The sequence below is a fragment of the Chelmon rostratus genome, chromosome 18 (genome assembly GCF_017976325.1).
Source record: "Chelmon rostratus isolate fCheRos1 chromosome 18, fCheRos1.pri, whole genome shotgun sequence".
In the NCBI taxonomy this organism is placed as follows: Eukaryota; Metazoa; Chordata; class Actinopteri; order Chaetodontiformes; family Chaetodontidae; genus Chelmon; species Chelmon rostratus.
The window spans coordinates 24,888,674-24,907,166 of record NC_055675.1 but is presented as its reverse complement, the minus strand read 5'-3'; the positions used below and the strand labels follow the sequence as shown (position 1 = coordinate 24,907,166).

Here is an 18,493-nt window from a genome sequence, read left to right as displayed (position 1 = left end):
TCAGAAAACAAACAAACAGATGGTCTGCTGCGAAAAGCACGCACATAAACACACAAACAACTGGTGGAAAGCATCTCAACACATTTAATACTGTACTCAAATACAGGCCTTTAGGTCAGTTACTTATTTCCAGTTTCTGCTACGATACACAGTATTTCTCCACAACATATCAGAGGAAAATATTAAACTTTTTAATACACTGCATTCAATCAACAGTGGTTACATCAGAGATTAAGATTAAAGATTTTTCCACCCACTGGGCCGATCTGACCACAACCTGGTTCATCTGCTACCTGCCTACATACCTTTGGTGATTAAACAACAGCTGACCATCATGGATGTATGGATGGATGTATGGACGGACGGACGGACGGACAGACAGACAGACACTTTATTATTCTCCAAAGAGAAATTTACATTTCCAGCAGCTCAAAGTAAGTAAGGAGGCAAAAATACAATACAGAATGCAAACTAACAATATAAGAAGAAATAGTGAGATAAAAATAAGACTAAGCTTTACAAGAAAGACATCTGGCGGTTAAATGTGAGCGCAGTAGTGCAGTTGTGCAAAATGACCGTGAGCAACAGTCTGTTTGTCCACACTTAAGTCAAGCATTTAGATGTGTGTGTGATAAAGTGCGTGTGTCCATGGTGTGTGGTTTAAGTGTGCAGTGAGTCCGGAGTTGTTGTGTTGGTTATTGTTTTTGTCGCCCTCCCCGAGAGGTGTTGAAGAGCTGTACGGGGGGAGGAACGATCTCTTCAGTCTGTCCGTAGAGCAGGACAATGACAGCCGTCTGTCACTGAAGCTGCTCCTCTGCCTGGAGGTGGCGCTGTGCAGTGGGTGATCAGGATTGTCTATGATGGACAGGAGCTTGTTCAGTGTCCGTCGCTCTGCCACAGATGTTAGACTGTCCAGCTCTGTGCCAACGACGGAGCCTGCCTTCCTCACCAGTTTGTCCAGTCGTGCTGCGTCCTTTTTCTTTAAGCTGCTCCCCCAGCACACTACTGCGTACAGGAGGGCGCTCTCCACCACAGACTGGTAGAAGATCTGCAGCAGCTTCTTGCAGATGTTGAAGGACGCCAGCCTTCTGAGGAAGTACAGGCGGCTCTGTCCTTTCCTGTATGACACTGAGGGACTGTTTTGACACCGACTGGGAAGTGTTGTGCGGTTCACACAGACTGACATTCTGCATCACAGGCTACATCCACTTCTGCAGGGACAAAACTGTGCCTATTAGGAAGGTGCCGGGTTTCCCAAACAACAAAGACTGGTTGTCCCCTGTAATGAAAATCCTATTGAATGAGAAAAAACGGGTTGAAGGTGATGCAGAAGGGGCCTGAAAACCATCTCAGGCCACAGCAGTGACAGCAGCAGGGGCCCTGAATCTGGAGGCCAGGAATGGGAAAATGAGCTGAACCTGTTATTTAATAGATTTGACTCTACTCCCATTACCCCCACTGTGGCCTGTGGCATTAAGCCTGGCAGTTGTCAAGACATTAGTGAGCGGGTTATTATCTGCTCTCACAGGGAATTTGGCTTCATGAAAAGTAGTCATGGAACTTGTCAACTATCGCCCATCTCAGAGCTAGAAATTCTAGGTGGTGGTTTGGTTAGTTTCGCTCTGACTGGCTCCACTTGCAGTTGGCTAAGGCAACTGTGCGGAGCCCTTCAGGATACTCTTGATTCAGTACAGCTCCCAGTCCCTTTAGGCTTGCCTCTAACTGCAGAATGTATGGCTGGGTTGGGTCTGCAAAAGACAATATGGCTGCATGTGTGAGTTTGTAGATTACGTGATGGAAGGCTTCATCTCAAGCTGAAGTTCAATGAGAGCAGAATGGTTCTGAAAACTACTTCCGCTGAGCAGGAGGTTATCCCTTGGTTTGTTCTGTCAGAGAGCGGTTGATGGCACGATAGTTCCCAATAAATGGACATTAGTATCCACAGAATCCGAGAAAAGATTATAAGGACTTGAGGTCATTCGGTTTCTTCCAGTGATTGATTGTTCTCACCTTCTCAAGGTCAGTTGCGACACAGAGGCAATGTGCCCCAAGAACTTAAGGTTGGCAGGACTGACACTTCTCTACAGAGATTTTGAGAACACACTCCTCCAACTGATCCAATAATCCGATAAGATCATCAAGGTACACAAGGTATCAGGTTCATATCCCCGACTGCTTTCTCCATGAACCCTTGAAAGATTGCAGGGCCACCACTGATACCTTGAGGCCATTTCTCAAATTGGAAAAAAAAAATCAAGGGGGCAAATGAGGCCGTTCTTTTCCTCGTATGCCTTGGACATTTCCACTTGGTAATACCTCAGATACTGCACAGAAAACCATTTGCTCCTGGCCAGACAGTCAAGCGCATATTCTATGCGCAGCATGGTGTATTGGCCTGGAATGGTTCTTTAGTTTACGGGTGATAGTCATGGCCTTGTTTCCATGTCGGAGAATTTGTCTTTTTGGCTGCAACTTTCCTTGGCTGACCACTGTGTGTACCATCCTCAACGTTGCCCATTTCTTAGTACTTCTTCAAGAGAGCACATCTTGAAACCCGATTCTGCTTTGACATCTTTGTCTGGGAGAGACCTTGCTGATGCAGTATAACTACCTTGTATCTTGTTGCTGTGCTCGGTTTTACCATAGCATATGACCTGTGACATGAAACTGTCTTCCAAAACCACCTGGGCCTCCTACACAGCTGTTTCAGTTTCAGTTAATGACTGTGTTTCAACCTACATGTGAAATTGATAATCATTAGCACGTGTTGGGTATAATTGGTTAATCATACACCTGACTATAATCCTACAACATCCCTGACTGTGTGCAAGTATAGCTATAATAATTAATGCTGGTTTGAAGGCAAAGGGTAGTAACACCAAATATTGATTTGTCTACTAAAACTAAGTTAACTGACAAGTGTAAGTTTTATAACCTTTTATTTAATCACATTTCATGACTATATTTTCAATATGTAACTATACAATATGGCGCTACAGGATCTACAGGACAGATTTCTGACAAAAGCGCCTAAAAACTGACATTTTTTTACAAACTTCATGGTATTATACGCAGTGATGAAGGCTTGTTTACTTCTAGGTGACTACAACCTGGATTCATTTATATCTGACGGGGCTCAAGATTTTTGATAGTAATAACCAAACTGGAGGAATGTGTTTTAAACCTAATAGTACACTGCATCTCATTTTATTACCTACTTCTCACTTTCAAATATTCTAAAATTTAGATTTTCTTCAGGTAACGTTTGGTTTCAGCTAAATTAACCTGTAGAGATTTAAAGCTTCCACTGTGATATCATGAATAATAATCAGTAATCGATCTGTACTGTACTCCATGTTGTTGATTCAGCTGATTCAGTTTTATTAGTTTTCATTAAAAAGGAAAAACAAAGAGACATTAATATTGGTGACTTCTGACCTCTAAGAGACACCATTAAAAACAGGAAGTTTGAAAGGTTAAAAAAAAGATGAAGATACAAACTTTAAAATGTCCAGAAAATCCACAGCACTGGCGTATCGACAGAAAATGACAGGAAACAGGAAGAAGATAAAGGATGGAGGACAATACAACTCAAGAGGTCAAGAAAGGACAAAGGTCATTTCAAGTTTACTTGGAGGTCAAAGGTCATCAGGTGCAGTAGAAGCGTCCTGCATCAACTCGTTGTCTCTTGCGACTCTGCTGCTGCTCAAAGAACTGACGGATGTCATCAGGAGTCACAACCTATCAGAGAACAGACAGCGGTCACATGCAGGTTCCAAAATTAAACATTTGGTCTCTCTGCACATGGCTATTAAACTTCACAAATTACCAACCAAACACATTTTCAATCGTCCATAAAACTGCAGCTTCACAAATGTTTCAAAATGTTTCCAAACCAAACAATTAATCGATTAATGGAGAAAATAATCAGATCCATCCAGAATGAAAAGAATCATTAGTTGCAGTCTGATACAAAATAATGTAAAATGAACCTCAACCAACTCCAACAGGAAAATCCTGCTTTTACATGAATGAATGAGTCACAATAATCTAATGCAGGCATGTCCAAACTATTCCATAAAGGCCTGTGTGGCGGCAGGTTTTCATTCCAACCAATGAGGAGCACACCAGGCTGGACTCATCTAATCAGCTGATCTCAGTCTTCAGCTGATGACTAAGTGATCCCTTGATGTTGATTGGTTGGCCTGGTGTGCTCCTCCTCGCTTGGATTGAGTATTAGCCTGATCTAATGAGATCAGATAGAATAGTAGAACAGTTATTGGGGGCATTTTACTGCACCGACTAGTGTTACTGTAATACCTTAAGCACATTTTCCTGATTATACCGACATACTTTTACAGAAGTAACATTTATTGTGCTACTCTGTCTATCAAGGTAAACAAACACTTCATAATTATACTTTAACATTATTCAACTCTGCAGATTCAATATCCCACAATGCAACATGAGGAGTGGTGTCCAATCAATAATCACTAACCAGCAGCAAACTGCAATGAAGTCGGAGTCAACTTGTCTGTACTTTTTAGCGTGTACTAAAACTTTAAACTTCTCTGCACATATTAGGTCAGAAGCAGGTCAAAGGTCATCTTCAGTCTGAAACTCACTTTTCCTTCTGCTGCAAATCTCTGTAGGAAGTCCTTCAGTTCAGTTTTCATGTCATTGTATCCTGAACGAAACAAGCACACATCAGAAGATACTTGTAGTTTTATGTGCAATAATTGTAGTCGTGAGCTGTAAAAGTAGCTTGTTAGTAATATAGTATAATAGTTTCAAGTGTGGTACTTAGTTTGTTAGTAGTTTATGTGTACAGCACTTGGTTCAGGTTGTTCAAGATGGCGCCACACAAGCGGCAGCTCTGACTGCCTTCCTTTGTTTTGGTGTTTTCTTGTGTTTTTCGTCTTTTTTCCTTCACGAGTTTCCGTCGGTCGTGCACACCTTTGTTGGTCAGACTAGTGATTTGCTTTTTATTCCTTTGTGGACTTTTAAAAACGACCTGTTCAGTAACAGCTCCATTGTTTACACACGTGACCAGCTGTTAGCGCTGTGCAACACCAGCGTACTGGTGTACGGAGATGTAGAGACGGAGAAGGGGATGCAGAGCTGGAGCTAAGTGCCGGAACAAGACAGTATAAACCATCCATACCGTCTCTTATTATGGGGAATGTAAGATCTCTCCCGAATAAGATGGAAGAGCTAACGGCGCTAACCAGACTGCAGCAGGAGTATTGAGTGGAGTGTAGCGTCATGTGGCTGAACGAACTTACGCCGGACACGCTTGTCGCTTTGAACGACTTTCATCTGCTGAGAGCTGACAGGCGAGCAACGGAGTGTGGCAAGAGGAAAGGTGGAGGCATAGCGATGTTTGTGAACAAGACATGGTGTAATCCAGCACATACTAGTGTAAAGGAGCAGCGCTGCACAAGAGGCATTGAGCTGCTAGCTGGTTTAGGATTCGGCCGTATTACACGCCTGAGGGCGTTCTCACATGTCATTGCGATAACTGTGTACACAACCGTTTCCTCTTTACCCTCTACACATCAGACTTCAGACACAAAACAACCAGCTGCACCTCCAGAAGTTCTCTGACGATACAGCCATCGTTGGATGTGCATCACAGGAACGATTTGAATACAGGGAAGTCATCGCTAACTTTGTCGACTGGTGTGGACTGAACCACCTGCACATCAACAATGCCAGCAAGTCTAAGGAGATGGTGATAGACTTCCCAAGGAAAGCACCACAGACTACACTGGTGTACATCCAGGGTTTGGACATTGAGATCGTGGAGGAGTACAAATACCTGGTGTCCACCTCAACAATAAACTGAACTGGTCCACCAACACTGATGTCCTGTACAGGAAGGACCAAAGTCATCTCCATCTGCTGAGAAGACTGAGGTCCTTTGGAGTCTGTAGGACATTACTAAGGACTTTCTATGACTCTGTGGTTGCACCTGCAGTCTTTTACTCAGTGGTCTGCTGGGGCTGTGGAAGCTCTGAGAGGGACAGAAAGAGACTGAACAGACTGGTCAGGAGGGCTGGCTCTGTCCTGGACTGTCCTCTGGACACCACTGAGGATGAAGGTGAGAGGAGGATGTTAGCCAAGCTGACATCCATCATGGACACCCCCTCCCACCCCCTGCATGAACCAGTGGGGGCCCTCAGCAGCTCCTCCAGTAACAGACTGCTGCATCCACCCTGTAAGAAGGAACACTACCACAGGTCCTTCATACCATCAGCTGTCAGAGTTCAACTCCAGCATTGCTTAACTTAGCACTGGTTTCCATACTCAGACTTTTTTGGCAGTGATGTTTGATCTATCATACACGTAGTACCTTGCAATACTGCTCTTTTCCACTCTTATTGAGTACTGTACATATCAACACATCCTCGTACATATCATCACTGTCGTAGGCAAAAACAAAAAAAAGTTATATGATTTCATTTGTTGCTTCCAGCTACAGAGCTCCATACAGTTCTTGAGCGACCTCCAGTTTTAGACCATTTTAACTGACTTTAGCCCGACTCCTAGCTGCTAACTAGTCTTTCATGGTCTGGACCAACTTTACTATGAAGTGTACAAGAAGACAGCTGGAGTAACATTACATATACAGATAACACGCAGCCTTTCAGTAAAAATTATGCTGCAAGCTGAGCTGATCTACACACTTTATGGCTAACTGTGCCTCATAGCAAACTTTTCTGTGGCTGCAGCAATGTGCCGGTTCTTGTCTCAATCAGAAATAAAAGCCTGTCTCTAATATGAGTTTGCTTCGAAATGAAGGCCTGGTCCTCTATCCTCTGGCCTTTGGTCACTATTTGAGAATTTACAGTATGTTATTTTAGAGAAATTGTTTATATAGAGATATATATCATACATGGCAGCACAGCAGCATGGCCAAAATTTTTGTGTACCATGAATGATCTCGAGCTGCTGCACTCGGTTCAGGTTGTCGAGCGCCGACATCAGAGGATCATGTCTTTGTTGTCTCTGTTCGTTGTTCTTTCCTTTGTTTTCGTAGGCGAGGACCGTGTCCGACTCGTCCAGCAGGAAGGAAAGACCAGCTTCAGAAAGACTCTCCTAAGGACACAAACACTCATTAGCTTTTCTGTCACAGAAAGTGTCTAAAGAGTAAACGTGAGTGTGGTCAGACCTCAGATAAACAGAACAACAGACTACACAAACCCATGACATCATCGAGTAACATCATTAGTGCTTTCGCCAATGGAAACTTCAACAGGTGAACTTTACCTTGCAGGCGTTGCAGGAGCAGAGTTTGGAGCGCCATGCTGATGGCCAAAACACAGCCCCTGATCGGACTCTTTTCTGACCAACTGCATGGAACTCGTTCAGTCTGCAGCTTGGCCCCACCTCCTCACGGCTCCGCTTACAGCTGGGCTGGATGACATCATCGCCCTGACAGATTTTTCATTTTTGATGAATCACACTCATCAGTGTGAATTATGATTTCATTGTGCATAGACAGAGTAAATCCGATTACTGTAAACAGACATGCACCACTAACAGTAGTGTTGCTGGACACATATATTCTGTCAGTATCCGATGATTTAACCAGATCATTAGATCAATATTTATTTTAAACTCTTGATGATGCTGCTATCATAACCTTCCACAACAGAAATAGTTAATATTTTTGTCATCACAAGCAAAGAAAAGAGGAAAATTCTCATGTGAGAAGCTGGAAAATAAATATTTGGTGAGGATTACCCCCTAAGGGTTATATTTTTCATTTGTAATTGTTGAGTAATTAATTAAACAGTAGAATCTGATGACTGTTCAGTCAACTCTCATAACTAGTGCGAATAAAAGATGCTGATGAACATTTGGTCTATATTAATGATGAAAGAATAAACCCTCCCTGACGCTGCCGTCCACATGGCCGCTGGTTGTAGGACCATGCAAGATTCATGGAGGATGAACACAGGAAAGCTGAGCACCAAAGGGAGGAGAACCTAAGCCAGTTTATTAATTTATGACGTGCTCACAGATTGGTCCTGAGACTGACCTTCAACTCACCCTGACTTCATCAACCCACCAGGAACAAATGACAAAGACATTGACTTTGCAATGCGAAGCTTTCAGTGACATTGTTGATGATTTGAGAAACCATTTTCTTAGTGTAGGGTCCTGCTTCAAGCATAATGATGTATTTGAAAGAATATTGTAAATTGATGTCTGCTTTATCTTAAGATGTGTCTAAAAGTTACTAGATATTATATATCATAACCACTGTCTATATACACACACACAACAAAGGTTGTAATTATAACACGGAAACCTGGGTTAATATTGTCTACTACTCATTTATTATTAATGATTTTGGTATCCTTCAGTAAACATGGATGCATTAAACGTGAATTAAACTTTAGTAATTCTTTGTGAAATAAACTGGAACAAAATGATTAGAAAAAGAGAGATCCAGAGGGAGGAGTAGTGATTTTCACACCCCTGACGGCGTATATCCGACACCAGAAACTTCGTCTCCTCTCTAAAGAAGACTAAAGCGAGAACAAACAAAAGTTTTCTTCAGTTTGTGCCTCATCTGCTCTTCAGTTCAGTCTGGCGACCTCAAAGTTCCTCACCCTAACTGATGGTGAAGAGGCCGCGGGCCTGTTTGTCTGGAGACCGACTCGTCTTTACTGCCCAGAGACAAAGTCTGTCAAAGCTGTCATCGCGTCTCCCACACAACTAGTACGTACTGTGAGGAGGTTACCGTCCTGATGCCTGTTTAGAAACAGCTGATTCAAGCCAAAGTCGCCATGTGGGATCCAAGACATCCGAAAATACCAGAGAGCTCCAAGAAGCTCCAGATGTGAGAAAGAGACACATCGACGGGCTAAGCTGCTCTGTGGGACCAGACATCCTCCCCTGGCCATCAAGCAACAGGCGTAACAATACTTCAAGCTAATTATTAATTCATAGATCATCTTTTATGATTATACTAATCAATGCATCTGATTAAGATATCATGTTTGAGCTAGTCTCATTAATCAATTGTTCATCACTGTAAACTTTGTACATAGTTCTGGCAGACTTTAGCCCACTAATGGTCACATTCATTTGTTGATTTATTTGTATGTGCAGTAGTTACTGGATGTGTGTGTGTGTGTGTGCGGTATTAGTTGTTAAATGTAATTAGTGGTTACTACGTGTTTAATGTGCAATTAGTTATTGTGTGTGTAGTATGCTGGTGTCCGACCTCTGCAGCTCATCCAGAATGCATCAGCATGGCTGGTCTTCAGCCCACCCGACTTCTCCTTCTCTACACCGGGGGCTCGGTAACCAACTTTTACAGTGCCAAGCAAATGGCTTTAATGCTACCAAGCATTTAAAAATGTCTTATCATTCAGTGCCAAGTCTTGATACCTCAGGAATAAATACAATAAGACTGTCACATGAGGTCAACTGTGAACATTTGTTAAATCTGGGAGGGGATAATTGGTGTCGCAGACCTCCTCCTCTGTTGAGGGACGTTTTCTGTATTTTTACACAAATAGCATCCATCGCTCTTCTTTCTAACCATCTGCCATCCCTGTCCACAACATTGGGTTCTCTAATGAGTGTCCTTTTTCTTTCAGGTGGAGGCAGACTTGACCTGGTCCTGTCTTGACCTGAAGAGTTGGCCCTCCTGTGTTCTGTCGTGCACTTGTTTAATGGTTGTTAAGCTTTCCCCACATGTTAAAGCATCATTCCCACTGCGAAGGATATGAAACAACTATTCAAAGTTGACCTCAAGTGACAACAGTGACGGTTGTTTATACTTGGCCTCAGGTGACTCTAGTGACTGCCTGTAGTGGTTTCACTGATCCTCATAATGACCCCACAAAGGTTAAATAGTGCAGTTGCCCTAGAATCAACCTTCGTTGGATAAAGAGTGCATGCCACTTGTGTCTGCTTGTTCAACCACCTGAAACAACATCGCAAACTGCAATAGAATAAATGCATGAAGACCGAGAAGAGTACCGTCTATAACATTATGGAACTGAATGCCCAGCCTTGTGCAGCGACGAGTCAAAGTGGTGCTCTATTGATTTAATTTTGGTTAAAAAGCTGACGTATGAGTCTATTTACATTTTGCTTCTAGGGGATATACTGTGAATAAGGACCTGTACATTAGCAGGAATGTAACACAACATGGAAGTGAAAGCAGTGCTTTATTTAAATATGAAAGTGCAATAAAAATATTTTGTGCCTATTTTGTCATAATTGTGAGCTCAATATTGAAAGAAAATAAAAGCAATTATGTTATTTTAACACAGAGTCAACATTCAGATCATCATTTAATCGTTAAATCCTCTCACCTTTTCTTCTTTTTTAGGAAGGTTTGTGTTTGCTTCTTCTGTAACAGTTTCCTCCTTAACCTGTGCTGCTGCACCTGGAACTGAACAGGAAGTACATCACAGACACAGGAAGTACATCACAGACACAGGAGTGTAAGACAAACAGGAGTAGAGGCAAGCTTGTCCACCATGTTTTACTTTCCACTGTGGTGAAACACTCTGATAGGAACAGTTTCTAATACCATCAGTACTATGACTATCAGAGACCAGACCACAGAACCAGACTCGTCATCTGTATAGCTCTTAGTTCCACTCTGACCATGACATGCTAAGATAGCAACAGCTAATGCACATTCTGAGGAGCACCAAGTTTAAACATGCTGAGGCACAACATTCAGGCAGAGAGATGGGGCTGCACTGTATGTGACTGACAGACATCAACATCACATCACATCACATCACATCACATCACAGTTGACTTCATGTTCCGCCTTCTAACTACGATAACCCCACCCTCCAGGAAAACCAACAAACAGTGTGAAAACATGATGATGAAATCATGACCAAGTTAGAAAACCTAAAAATATGTGAAAATGTGTGAAAAAATCGACATAAAATCATGAAGATTTAAAAACATAGTAGATGAACAGGCGTTTACCTGCCAGGTGAGCAGCATAGGTCCACAGGAAAGGGTTTTTGTTCATACAGGATTCACAGATCATCTCTTGCAGCTCCACACAGTCTGGAACCAAACAGCCCAGGTGCTGTAACACAACCAGGTGATTTCAGTGACTGTCACGTTCTAGTTACAGCCAGTTATATTACAGTTACAGTGAGATATATAGGAACAGCAAATTACATTATTCACAGTAAGATATACTGTAGTTATAGTGATTCAAAGTACAGTTACAGTGAGCTGTATTGTAGTTACAACGAACAATATTCTAGTCACAGCAAGTTATATTACAGTTACAATGAGATATAGTACAGTTAAAGTAGTTACAGAAAGTTGTATTATTTTTATTAATTTACCTTAATTTTACCAGGTAGTAACCAAGTAGTAGCCAAGGTAGTAACCGTACACGATCCCAACTTATCAAAATGCAACATATACTGTACAACACGATATACAAAAGTAAAAACACATTAAAAAAGAACAGCTATTCAAACACAGAGGCCTCAAGAAAAACTACATCGAACTCGGCATCTAAATTGGCTTAAATCAAAGATGGCGTCGCACAAGTGGCAGCCTGCTGCACCAGCTCCAACGGTTCGTCTCTGTTCAAGTGTTTTCTTGGTGTGTTTCTCGTCTTTTTTCCGTCACTAGTCTCGGTCGGTGGTTCTTACGGATGCACAACTGGTGCTAACCAGTATCTACCAGAGTATCGGGAGTGTAGCATCATGTGCTTCACGGAGACGGGGCTGAACGAACTGTCAGATTATTGAACTCCAGCATCACTGAACATCAGACTGTGTTGATGTTGTTTGACAAATTATACTCATGTCCACACATTCTGTGTAATATTACACATCATTTACTGTTTTGTATGTTTTATTCTTCTGTGCAATAGTAGTAACAGTATTTATTGTTATTTTTAATCTGAAGGCAGTTTACATTGTTCTTTTTTCCGCAGCTACTGGGGGAATACACACTTTAGATATTTTTTATATATTTTTTCCACATATTTTATTTTTCTTTTATAGAGTCAAGTTTCACTTTGCTTGTATAATATGTACATATTCATAGTCTACCTTTTATTTTGTTTTTTTCTAATGTTCTCTACCTCTGCTGCTATTTTTCCTCCCACTGCTTTCAATGCTGCTGTAATTCCCAAATTTCCCCGGCTGTGGATAAATAGTTTTATCTTACCTTACAAGCCTCCCTCACCACATTTATCACGATGACCTTAAATTCATCATTGTATATGAATATGTATAATTTTAGATCTGTTTCCTGATGGTTCCATTACCCTAGGGTTAGGGTCCAAGCAACTGGACAACTCTCGCTAAATCATAGCAAAATATGCCAGTTGAGGTGTATTTGTAAGATGTATTTATTATAATTAAATCAAGCAGGTAGATCTGTGTTGACTTTTAGGATTTAAGTGAGTTACAGTGACGTCACAGAGAACTGTATGGTTATTGTGAGTAATATTATAGTTACAGTGAGTTATAGTTAATGAGCTATGATAGATACAGTGACATAGATCATTACATGATAGTTATCATTACAGTGTTGTATTTATAGTTACAAAGTTAGTTACAGTGAGTTATAATATTGTTATTGTGAGTTATGTTCAGCTACTGTGAGTCATAACAGTCACAGCGAGGTATACCATAGTTACGAGTTGTCATAGTTATTCTGAGATTGTGACTTTTATCATTGTTACAGCGAGTTAGAATATAGTTATTGTAAGTTATGTTCAGTTACAGTTAGTTATATTATAGTTACTGTTAGTTTTAGGTTCAGGGAGTAGTAATGGAGTTACAGAGAATTATAACTTGGTTATGGAGAGTTACATCATAGCTACAGTCACTTATATTATAGTTACACAGCTTAAGTTAGTTCTGTCTTTATTGTGAGCTTGTTTGGACTGAACTAAATGTGGAATTCAACAAAGAGGGGGACCTCAAACTTTTGAAATGAAATCTTAAGTCAGGACTATGACATCACAGCTGTTACATCTTGTACTTGTCTTGGACTCACCCTGCCGTGCAGCCAGTCCTCACACACCACACACTGAATCATCTCATCTTCCACCTTGACACAAAACCAGGCAAGACAGAGACACAGATTTAATAAAGGAACCAGAACATACCTGGCGGACAAATGAGGGTCAGGTGGGGTTCATCTGTATGCCTCACCTGGTCCTCTGGGTCTGGGTAAGGCCGGCCACAGGTACAGTAAACTCCAAAGAAGTTCTGACTGTATTTGTTCAGAGTGTTGACGTCCTCCTTCTCCTGACACACACACACACACACAAGTTTGTAGCACTAAGCCTGTGTGGACAGTCCATTGACATTGCCTAGCCCCTGACCCATGTCCGACTGCAGGTTTTTGTTGCGACCAGTCACGAGGTCACCCACTGATCAGCTGACGACTGAGATCAGCTGATCCAACGTGTCCGGCCTGGTGTGCTCCTCCTTGGTTGGAATGAAAACCTGCAGCCGCGAGGCCCTTTATGCAGTGGGTTAGACATGCCTGCCCCAACCCTCTAACCCGAACCTTTACCTAAATCCAACTCTAACCCCAAAACCAAGCATTAGCCCTAAAAAAGCAGTATGGACCTGTGGGGGCCTCAGTTTGGTCCCTATAGTGACAGGAGGTCCCCATGGGTTGGTGTCCACTCAGTTACAGTCCTCACCGGGATACAAATACTAAATACCAAACATGCAGGCACACTCACTCACCTACACCCCCACACAGTCGTGTTAATTATAAATCAACAAACTCTGACCTGACTCAACTATCTGGGGACCTGAAAGGGATTTCAGTATTTATGAGGACAATCTATGAACACCATTAGTTTCTTTATGTATACCTGTTAACACACAACATGAGGAAGATGACAGTCAGTCCTTCATGTCTTTATGTTTGACACTGAATCAGCATCAGTGCAGAATATTCCATCCATAAATGTGATCTGTTGCCAACTTACAGGATAGAGTTTACACTGCAGCTCTGTGAACTTCCTGTTTCCACAGTCACAGCGGAAGTTCCTACAGAAACCAGAGAAGAACAGTGAGTCAGACTCGCATCAAAGTGATCAATTACATTCAAAATCAATAGGTTTAAAGGCTAATTTATCCATCTGTGGAACAGAAAACTTTATCAAGGTTCTCCCTTGGAACCATCTTCCAGTAGGTTTCCGGGAGGTCACTCACACACTCACTCACACACACACTCACTCACACACTCACTCACTCACACACTCACACACTCACACACACACTCACACACTCACACACTCACTCACACACTCCCTCCCTTTAGGTTTCTGCTTCTGGCTGCTAAAACGATGCTTTTTCTTCGCCACTGAGACAACTTCGGTTGTGATTTGGACAGATTGGATCAGATTTTAACAAAGTATACTTTCATTATAAACAATGAATAACTGTGATATGATTGTAAAATATATTTAAAGGTGAGTGCTGACCTCTTGGTGTAAAGTTCGAACAGGTCATGACCTTCATGACATTTGTATGAACAGGCCAAACAGACTCCTGCTGCCTCCCCTCCCTTTGGTGTGCAGGTGTTACAGGCATACAGAGCCTGACGCTTCACATAGCCCTGAAATACACAAAGACAGTATTAATATATTATTGTTAAATACTAACTGTACTACTAAAGGAGGGATGGAACACCATTCTGCCAAAAGATATTCCCTCATTTGGTTGATGGTGGTCAAAAGCACTGCCTGACACCACCTTCCAAAATCTCCCATAGGTGTCCACTGGAGTTGAGATGTGGTGCCTGCCAAGGCCATAGCATATGATTCACATTCACAGTTAACCCTTATGCCCCATGGAGCGTAACAGGAGCAACAAAAGGGGGAAAGTAGAATTTTGGAACAATCCAAAAACACTGTTTGGAAAATTCCACAGGTAAACAGGTTCATTGGTAACAGGTGAAAATATAATATATACTGGATCATGGGTATGAAAGAGACATGAAAGGCTCAGTCATTCACTGGCTAGTGCTGGGCTCTACTAGGGGCAGGTTTGGTAACAGGCAGATATTAAGGATAGTTAATAATACCAATAACTGCATTAATATTTATACAATTAATTAAGAATAATGGGGCACAACCCTAAGATCAGATTCAGTCTCACAAAGGGCTGTTTACTAAGTCAGTGTTTAAATTACCATCTTACATTTATCAGGTGAACAGCAAAGGGTTGAATCTGACCTCTGACCCTCACCACCAGCTGTTACCAACACAAATTCAGACATGATGAAGAAGGCAACATGGCGGACATGAATGCCAGGCAAGGTTCAAGACCACAAGGCTTTTACACATCTGACAACATGGCAGTTAGCACAGCTGAGGTATACTACCGCTATTTGCACCTTTAAGGGTTGTGTGTGCATGTATGTTTTCTCCACAATCAACAATTCTATGATATCTGTGTATTATTCTTCAACCACTCAGAAAGAATAGAAAGAAGTGGTTGAGCAGCAGCTTAGCAGTGTATTAAACAAGCAGTGGACAGAAACAGCTCTTCTCTCTGTCTAAAATGATATCTTCATGCATCATGATACAGGAAGGTGGTCAGTTTGCAACTACTAGTTACTGTGGTTCACAGTGTCCTAATCAACAGACTTCAGCAGTGGGTGGGTAGCTCTGGGTCAGCCCTGCAGTGGATCTCCTCCCATCCCTCTGATAGGAGTTTCACAGTTTGTTTTTTTTTGGTCCACCTTGGACAGATAAGACACTTTAAAAGTATCTCCAGCTGCAGATGATGTTGAACTATATGTTGCCTCAAAATGTAGAAAAACTGTCAGTTTTAAAGAACTAAAAGCTGCAAAAAAGAAAAAACTGGACGCAGATAATTTCCTACCAACAATGACAAAAAACAGAAGCTCTTATTTCTGGTCCACCTTCTCTCTGCACTATTTGCTCTTCAGCTAAACACACCTAATAAACTGAGGTGTCACTATGGACCAGGCTGACTGTGCAGCAGCATGTCAAGTATTTGACTTGATCCTTCTTTTCCAGCTGAGGAACACTGCAAACACGTGCCTGCCTTTTCACCTGCCTCAGCAATGCACCCCTGGATGTGGATGTTTGCCAGTGGTCCAAAATGCTGCTGCTAAACTTTTGACCTTGTCCTAGAACATCGATTAGTCTGCTGAATTTCATCGCAGATAATTTCAACAATAAAATGCATTTCAGTTTGATTTGGCCAAAAACTGAAGTGACTTCCTCGTATCCTTTATCAGGGGGCAGTGACAGACTTAAACATAATTCCAGAGAATAATGTTTAAACATGCTGTATCAAGTTTAAGAGCTCAATAACGTGGAGGTGTCATGTTAAAAATAAACAGGAGGCACTGAGCGGTAACATAAATACATCTTAAGAATTTACATACGATTAGTTTACTACCTGCACTCCTCTCTTGCAGCAGCAGTGCAGCTTTTTGTGGTGCTAATTGTTTGTATTCTTCATAGCTCTCCATTTTATCAACCTGTGCCTGTGCAGTCTGACTGATTTCTGTATGTCCACAAACAATAATTTGCTATTTGAAAAACAGAAATTAATTCAAATCTTGTTCTGAAGTTATCAGCACAATAATGAAACAAATAATTTGTCCTAAGCCCAAATCACTTTATATACACAGCATATGACACTTTATGTGGAACATCTGTATAACTGAATTCAATCCAATAAAACCCCTCTGCTACAAATTCAACCCTTACAAAGATTCATGTGTCAATTTAACAACATGTTTAGTACTGAGGTCATCATTACAGATGAAGCTGAACTGGACTACATTATACTGAGAAGTCTTATTTTGTCCAGCCAGAAGATTATCATGACATGACACATTATGATATAGAAACACTTCAAACATAATGCAGTCCAGTACAACACAACACAAATCAAACCTATTCTAATTCTTCACAGAGCAGATGCTTTTCCCTTTGCTCTCTGCTTCGCTTCCATTCTTCAGCTGATATCCTTGTTTTTATCTTCCAAAAGTTCAGTGGATGCTTGATACTTAAAAATCACAGGGGCTTAAATTAGTGAACAAACAGAAGGCTGCCACCATATTTTTAGCACTTTTATTATTTGTCAGTACTGTGCAAGTGCGACGGCTAAGCAGCACAAGCCTTTTTGCTGTGAGCGGAAACCTGGGATCAGGATGGAGACGACATGGCGACATCTGTAAACTACAGTGTCCCACGTTCAAACACTGAATTTGGGAAAACTGCTTTAAGCTTTTGTGCTACTAAAACTTGGAACATTTACAACACAGATTAAATCTTAAACACACTTGTACCTGTAAGTCAACCATGATTATAAACTACTGCTGTTAAATGCAATTGTTTTTAAAAGGTGTTCTGTTGTTGCTATATTCTGTCATTATTTTTGTGTGTTTATATTCTGTTGTAACTGTCCTCATTACATAATTGAGGACTCAATTACATAAAGGTTCATTAATACATAATATTTTTCTGCAACCACAAGACGTCCTTGATCATGAGATCATAAACTTGCACAAAACATATTAGAGTCCAGTAGAATGTGACACTAGCTGCAAACAGATAAACACACAGACATATATATATAAAGCACTAACCTGAGGATATGAGCAGTGATCAGAGTCACTTCCTGCCAACACAGCTGAAGCTTCTTCCTCCAACTCTTCATCTTCCTCCAGAACATCAACCAGAGACACTGTCTGTTCCTCTGACATCCTCAGACTCCTACTGTCTGACAGGACAACTGTTCACGACTAAAACAGAACGAACCCTTCTGATCAGTAAACAGAACAACATCAAAATGTTTCAGTCAACTACAGGAAACATGGGGACATGTTGTTCATGTGCAAACATGAACAGTCTGTGCGCATCTACCAGATTTAATCAGGTCATCGTCAGTCTGATCAGCTGCCGACTGATCGGAAAACAACCTGTCTAACGTTACAGGCCGTTTTTAACATCAAACTTCAGTTAGCATTGGTTAGCTAATCAGTACAGATGGATGTAAATCCGCTCCGTGCTAATGCTAACTAACACAGTTACGAGAATAACCGCTACCTCAATGAAAACACAAACTTACCGAATCAAACAAGGACCGAACAGCAACTTTATGCGGACAGTTTACACCGTCTTTTCTGACATTAAATGAGCCACTAACGATCAATAATCTGCTCCGCCTGATCAGCTGATGCGATCTTTGTTATCAAGCCGCTAGGTTCTGCTAGCTCAAATGACTATTTCCGGTTTATTTCCGCAGATTGTATTTGGCGGCATTCTGGGGTCAGAGGTCAGCAAGTGTAAAAACAGAAATATTAAAATGAATGAATAGACTGACACAGAAGAAAATATAAAGTAAACTTTAATGGTGTGATGATGACAATAAACTTTAATGATATGCTGCGGTGGCTCTGTGGTGCATTCACGTGTCCCCCAGAAATCACAGATGCCTCTTCGACATGTACA

At 41.4% G+C, this 18,493-nt stretch overlaps 1 protein-coding gene across 1 annotated transcript; it reads right to left on the bottom strand.

The window, feature by feature from the left end:
* Positions 1–83: 83 nt before the first annotated feature.
* ubr7 (ubiquitin protein ligase E3 component n-recognin 7) lies at positions 84–18,256 on the bottom strand. Its single transcript, XM_041958750.1, has 12 exons — positions 18,111–18,256; positions 17,629–17,784; positions 14,480–14,613; positions 13,982–14,042; positions 13,188–13,283; positions 13,030–13,083; positions 10,981–11,086; positions 10,344–10,423; positions 7,273–7,437; positions 6,936–7,101; positions 4,626–4,687; positions 84–3,741 (listed from the first exon to the last, which is right to left on the bottom strand). The coding sequence occupies exons 2-12, from the start codon at positions 17,743–17,745 to the stop codon at positions 3,649–3,651; spliced, it is 1,134 nt and encodes a 377-aa protein (XP_041814684.1). The 5' UTR covers positions 17,746–17,784; positions 18,111–18,256; the 3' UTR covers positions 84–3,648.
* Positions 18,257–18,493: the final 237 nt, after the last annotated feature.